This window comes from Ammospiza nelsoni, chromosome 30, assembly GCF_027579445.1.
Source record: "Ammospiza nelsoni isolate bAmmNel1 chromosome 30, bAmmNel1.pri, whole genome shotgun sequence".
Taxonomy (NCBI): domain Eukaryota; kingdom Metazoa; phylum Chordata; class Aves; order Passeriformes; family Passerellidae; genus Ammospiza; species Ammospiza nelsoni.
The window spans coordinates 4,343,472-4,349,471 of NC_080662.1; the positions used below are offsets into that span (position 1 = coordinate 4,343,472).

The following is a 6,000-nucleotide window of genomic DNA, read 5'->3' on the forward strand; positions in this document are numbered from 1 at the left end:
TGCCAAGCCAGGAGTTCCAAGCACCACACAACACGCTGAATTATAAATATTAATTATAAATTAATACAGCAGCGTTCAGCATTCAGCATTCACCCCTTTTTCCCACCCAGGCTCAAGGGAAGGTGCTGCTGGCCAGAGGGGGAACCCTCCCCAGCCAGACGGGGGTCCCACACTCAGGAAGGGGGATCTGAGGGGGAGAGGAGCCTGGAGAAACCCTCTCCAAGGCCACTTTGGGATGGGAGAAGGGAAAAGAGGAGGAAAAGGAGGAAGATGCTTCCTGATGGGATTACAGAGGAAGCTTGTGCAGGGAAAAGGAGCCACATTCTGCAGCCTGGTAAACAAGGCAGCCCCAGTCCCACCGGGCCAGTGACCAGCTGAATTTGGCCAGCTCCTCTCTCAGCTCCTCAGAAAACAGAAATGTCCCCTCTCCCCTCTCTGCTGGAGACCTTCCCACCCCTCTTTTCCCATCCAGGCTCAATGGAAGGCGCTGCTGGCCAGAGGGGGAACCCTCCCCAGCTGGACGGGGGTCCCACACTCAGGAAGGGCATTCTGAGATGGGGAGGAGCCTGGAGAAACCCTCTCCAAGGCCACCTCGGGGCTCTCCACCTGCAGCACAGCGTGGGGCAGCAGCTGGGGTGGGCTGAGGCTCTGCAGAGCCCTGTGGCCAGAGGTGTCAGGATGGAAGGACACCAGCCCAGAGGTGTCAGGGTGGAAGGACACCAGCCCAGAGGTGTCAGGGTGGAAGGACACCAGCCCGGAGGTGTTGGGGTGGAAGGACACCAGGCCGGAGGTGTCAGGGTGGAAGGACACCGGCCCAGAGGTGTCAGGACGGAAGGACACCAGCCCAGAGGTGTCAGGACGGAAGGACACCAGCCCAGAGGTGTCAGGGTGGAAGGACACCAGCCCGGAGGTGTCAGGACGGAAGGACACCGGCCTGGAGGTGTCAGGGTGGAAGGACACCAGCTCGTTGCTGAAGGTCACCGTCTCCACGGCGCTGCCGCGGCACAGGCAGCCCCAGCCCAGCAGGGAGGTGAAAGCGGCGCGGAACTCGGCGTTGAAGGCGTAGACGATGGGGTTGAGGGCAGAGTTGGCCCAGCCCAGCCAGGTGAAGGTGCTGAGCACGGCCCTGCTGACGCACGGCGACGCTCCCGGGACGTGGAGATCGGGGTCGCAGAAGGGCACCAGGCAGTTGAGCACGAAGAAGGGCAGCCAGCAGCACACAAAGACGCCCACGATGATGGAGAGGGTCTGCAGCACCTTGGTCTCCTTCTTGAGGGAGGTTTTCAGGGAGGTTTCCCGAGGGTGGTCGCTCTGTCCCACCGGTGTCTCCAGGGAGGAGATCCCACGGAGCTGGCGCCGGGCCAGGCGGAAGAGGCGCCCGTAGGTGCCCAGCATGATGGCCACGGGGATGTAGAAGCTGATGAGGGACGAGGAGATGGCGTAGGTCCTGCTGAGGCTGGGATCACAGCTCCCCTCCTCCGCAGAGCCATTAAACCCCAGCTGCTCCCGGGCCTTGTGCCACTGCAGCTGCACGGGGAGGAAGGAGATGAGGAGGGACAGCAGCCAAGCCACCGCGATGGTGACGAAGGCCAGGCGCTGTGTCACCCTCCTCTGGTGGCGGAAGGGCTCGGCGATGGCCCAGTAGCGCTCGACGCTGATGAGGCACAGGTGGAGGATGGAGGCCGTGCAGCACGTGATGTCAAAGGCCACCCAGAGGTCACAGAAGGCCCCGAAGGGCCAGAAGCCCAGCACGTCGCTGGCAGCTCTCCAGGGCATCACCAGCACGGCCACCAGCAGGTCAGACACGGCCAGGGAGACCACGAAGAGGTTGGTGACCTTGGAGCGCAGGTGTGGGAACCTGAGCACGGCCAGGCACACCAGGGCGTTCCCCAGCAGCGTGGTGAGGATGAGGAGGGACAGGCAGGCGGCTGTCACCACCCGCAGGGACAGCGGGGAGTGGCTTTGTGCTGCCCAGCTGGTGGCACTGAGCCCGTCCTGCCCAGCTCCTCCTGCCGAGGGGTAAAACCCATCCATGGCTGCCGCTTGTCCTGGACTGTCAAGCAAATTGTGTTCTGTTCACCATCTGCTCGTCAGCTGTCTTCTGTTCAGTGGTTTTCCTTATCTCTTCCACAACCGGGGGGAAGTCTGCTGATAAGAGGCCATTGAATGTCCCTGCATGGCTGATAAGAACTACAGCATCCCATTGGGAGATGTGAGCCCAGAGGGAGGAGCCAAGCATTCCTGCCTGGATATAATCTGGAGATTCTGGAACAGCAGCCAAGCATTCCTGCCTGGATATAATCTGGAGATTCTGGAACACCAGCCAAGCATTCCTGCCTGGATATAATCTGGGGATTCTGGAATGTTGGGGAAGATGAAACAGGAAAGCCTTATAAACATGATTGTCTGGCAAAAGATTTTGAGAATATAGAAACCATAAGCGAGATTGAAATGAAAGCAAGCTTTGAGATCCCTCAGTTACTGAACAACTGGAAAACAATGGTGTGGCTGGCTGAAGGTGATCCCCTTTTGATGGAACAACACCCTCTGCTTGCAGACAGCTCCAAGGCTCAGAGCAGACCCTACAGCTTGGCAGAAGGGCCCAAAGAGGAGTTTTTAGGGTTTAAAATGTAACACAGTATGGGAATGTAATGATTCTTATAGGCTGTATGGAAATGCTGTAGGATTTGTATCTTGTACTGGATTGGTTAGTGAGAATCAGAATATTCAGCGCAGAAGAAGATTTATGGTATTGCAATGGGAACCTTGCTCTCTTACCCCTTTTACTCTCTTACCCTCTCATCCTCTCTACCCCTCTCCTCTCTCAGGCCTGCTCTGAGCTGTGCCTGGCAGCTCCCAGCAGGGCCCTTTGCAATAAACCCCAAATTCCAAGCCCTGGCTGCAGAGATCTCTCATCTCCATCCGTCCCAACTGTCCTACCTCCCGATGCTCCAACACTGGAACACCAGCACGGCTTCTTCACTGGATTTCCCAGAGGAGCAGCAGCTGCCTCTGCCCCTGGATCTCCAGAGGAGACTCCACCCTTGTCCAGGATCCCTGCTCCAGCAGAACCAGCCCTGACACTGCAGGAGGGCTGAGCCACAATTCCAATGGGACTGCTGCCAACACCCTGACCCACAGGGTGTCAGGTTGGGTTCTGACTCTGGCAGTGTTGGTTCAGTTCACTGCATTGTTTATTTTGTCCTTTTATTTTCTTCCTTATTAAAGAACTGTTATTTCCTACTCCCTCCCATATTTTTTGCCTGAGAGCCCCTTAATTTAAAATTTATAGCAATTTGGAGCGAGGGGATTTTACATTTTCCATTTCAGGGGAGGGTCCTGCCTTCCTTAGCAGACCCCTGGCTTTTAAACCAAGATACCCATTTATCCCTTCCTGCTGAGGTTTCTCGGGGCTCCATCAGCATCCAGAGCCCCTTTTCCCTGCTCCCACAGCATCTCCAAAGCCCCAGCTGCAATCCAGTCCTGCTGCCAGCCCAGTAAAAGTGCTGGAAGCTCTCAGTCCTTTCCAGATCTCTGCTGACAAGATTTTTGGATTTTTGGAGTTTGGATTTTCCCTCCTGCCTCCCACCCCAGTTCCCTTCCTCTGCTGCTCCCCGGAGCCAGAACTCACCTCCAGGGCTGGGGAGGCTTTGCTGCAAATCTTCTGCTGCAAATCTTCTGCTGCAAATCTTCCTCGCTGTCCTGCCTCTTCACCTGCTGGTGCTCCTGCAGAATTCCCAGATCCCTCCCGTGGCCAGGCTGGGATTCACTGCCAGGAGCAAGAGGGGTCTGAGCTCCCTCTGCTCCTGCAGCCCCTCCCTGTTCACAGCTCTTCCCTCTGGAGCCAAATCCCTCTGCCTTTGGCTCAGGTGGGATCTGGCTCTGCCCCGGGAGCTGGGAGAGATGTGAATCCACAGGGTGAGTCACTGGGAACTCAGTGAGAGGGTTTGAGGGGGAGAATAATCATTCCAGTCAGATTTGAGGGTCCTCAGTGCAAATGAGCACAGAAATTTATTGTGATTTCTGCATAAATGATGCCTGATTGCCGTGCCCGGGCTCTGAGTCACAGCTCAGAGATGACCCCAAACCAATCACTCCTTCCTGCCCTGTGCTGGTGCAAAATTGGCATTTACTGTCCAGTGCAAAATCCCTTCTCCAGGACAAAAAAAAATGAAAAGAAACACATCTAAAAATCCTGTACAAACCTGGAAGTTTTTTCTTTTTGAAAGTCCCACACAAAGCAGCCTCAGATCTTTTTTCAGCACAGGTTACCTGCAGAACCAGTGAGGGTGAGGATAAGTTTTTTAATCCTTGATAAATGAATTTTACTTTCAGTAAAGTGGTGTAAAGTTGCTTCTTTTTCAAGTTCATCATAATTTCCTTAATTCCCAGCTCGTTCCACCTCAGGGATAACTGGTACAACTAACCAGAAAGTCAAGATCCTTTTCCAGTCAGGTGTGGAGGTGGCACTTGGGGACACGGGGTGGGGTGGCCTTGATGGTCTGAAGGTCTTTGCCAACCTTAAGTCTAAAATTTTACATTTGGTGCTCCCAAGGAGGAGGAGCTGATTTGTGTCTCAAAGAAGGATTTCCTGGAAGCCTCCTGGCTCGGGATGTGCCACCATGGGCTGCCACTGCCACCCTGTGCTGTGACTTATGGAGGTGACAGATCCAGTGCCACCCTGCTGGGCTGTGACAGATCCAGTGCCACCAGTGCCCTGTGCGACAGATCCAGTGCCACCAGTGCCCTGTGCGACAGATCCAGTGCCACCCTGCCCTGTGTGACAGATCCAGTGCCACCCTGCTGTGTATGACAGACCCAGTGCCACCCCTGCTCTCCTGAGAACAGCCTCCCTGCCAAAGTGAGGTGGGGAAAAGCAGGACAAGGATTTGCAAATCCTGGGCACAAAACGAGTTCAGCTCTAATTCATTCCCTCTGTGCCCAGAGTGTGGTCCTGGGGCATCCCTGACCCCTCCTTTCCCTGTCACCTCAGGGGAAAGAGCCACCAGAGCACCCTGAGCTGGCTCGGCTGAGCTCGGGTCGATCAACCCAACTCTGCTAAACCCAGATCCATCACCCCAGGATTGCTGAGCCCGGATCCATCACCCCAGGATTGCTGAGCCCGGATCCATCACCCCGGGATTGCTGAGCCTGGGTCCATCCCCCCAAACCAGCTCTGCTGAGCCCGGATCCATCACCCCGGGATTGCTGAGCCCGGATCCTTCATCCCAGGATTGCTAAACCCGGGTCCATCCCCCCAAACCAGCTCTGCTGAGCCTGGATCCATCACCCCGGGATTGCTGAGCCCGGATCCTTCATCCCAGGATTGCTAAATCTGGACCCATCACCCCGGGACTGCTACACCTGGATCCATCAGCCTGGGATCACTAAACCCGGATCCATCACCCCAGGATTGCTGAGCCCGGGTCCATCAACCCAGCTCTGCTGAGCCCGGATCCATCGCCCCAGGATTGCTGAGCCCGGATCCATCATCCCGAGATTACTAAACCTGGATCCATCACCCTGGAATTGCTAACCTGGATCCATTACCCCAAGCCGGCTCTACTAAACCCGGATCCGTCACCCCGGGATTGCTAAACCCGGGTCCATCACCCCGAGCCAGCTCTGCTAAACCCAGGTCCATCACCCCGGGATTGCTAAACCTGGGTCCATCACCCCGGAATTGTCAAACCTGGGTCCATCCCCCTGAGCCAGCTCTGCTAAACCCGAGTCCGTCACCCCGGGATTGCCGAGCCCGGATCCATCACCCTGGAATTGCTGAACCCGGGTCCATCACCCCGGGATTGTCAAACCCGGGTTCATCACCCCGGGATTGCTGAGCCTGGATCCATCACCCCGGGATTGCCAAACCCAGATCCATCACCCCGGGATTGCCAAAGCCGGGTCCATCACCCCGGGATTGTTGAGCCCGGGTCCATCACCCTGAGCCAGCTCTGCTAAACCCAGGTCCATCACCCCGGGATTGCTAAGCCTGGGTCC

The 6,000-nt window shown here is 56.4% G+C and overlaps 1 protein-coding gene across 1 annotated transcript; it reads right to left on the reverse strand.

Moving 5' to 3' along the window:
* Positions 1-474: 474 nt before the first annotated feature.
* Positions 475-2,034, reverse strand: LOC132085425 (D(1) dopamine receptor-like). The gene is made up of 2 exons (XM_059490897.1): positions 929-2,034; positions 475-658 (listed from the first exon to the last, which is right to left on the reverse strand). Exons 1-2 carry the CDS (start codon positions 2,032-2,034, stop codon positions 475-477), a joined length of 1,290 nt encoding a protein of 429 aa, XP_059346880.1.
* Positions 2,035-6,000: the final 3,966 nt, after the last annotated feature.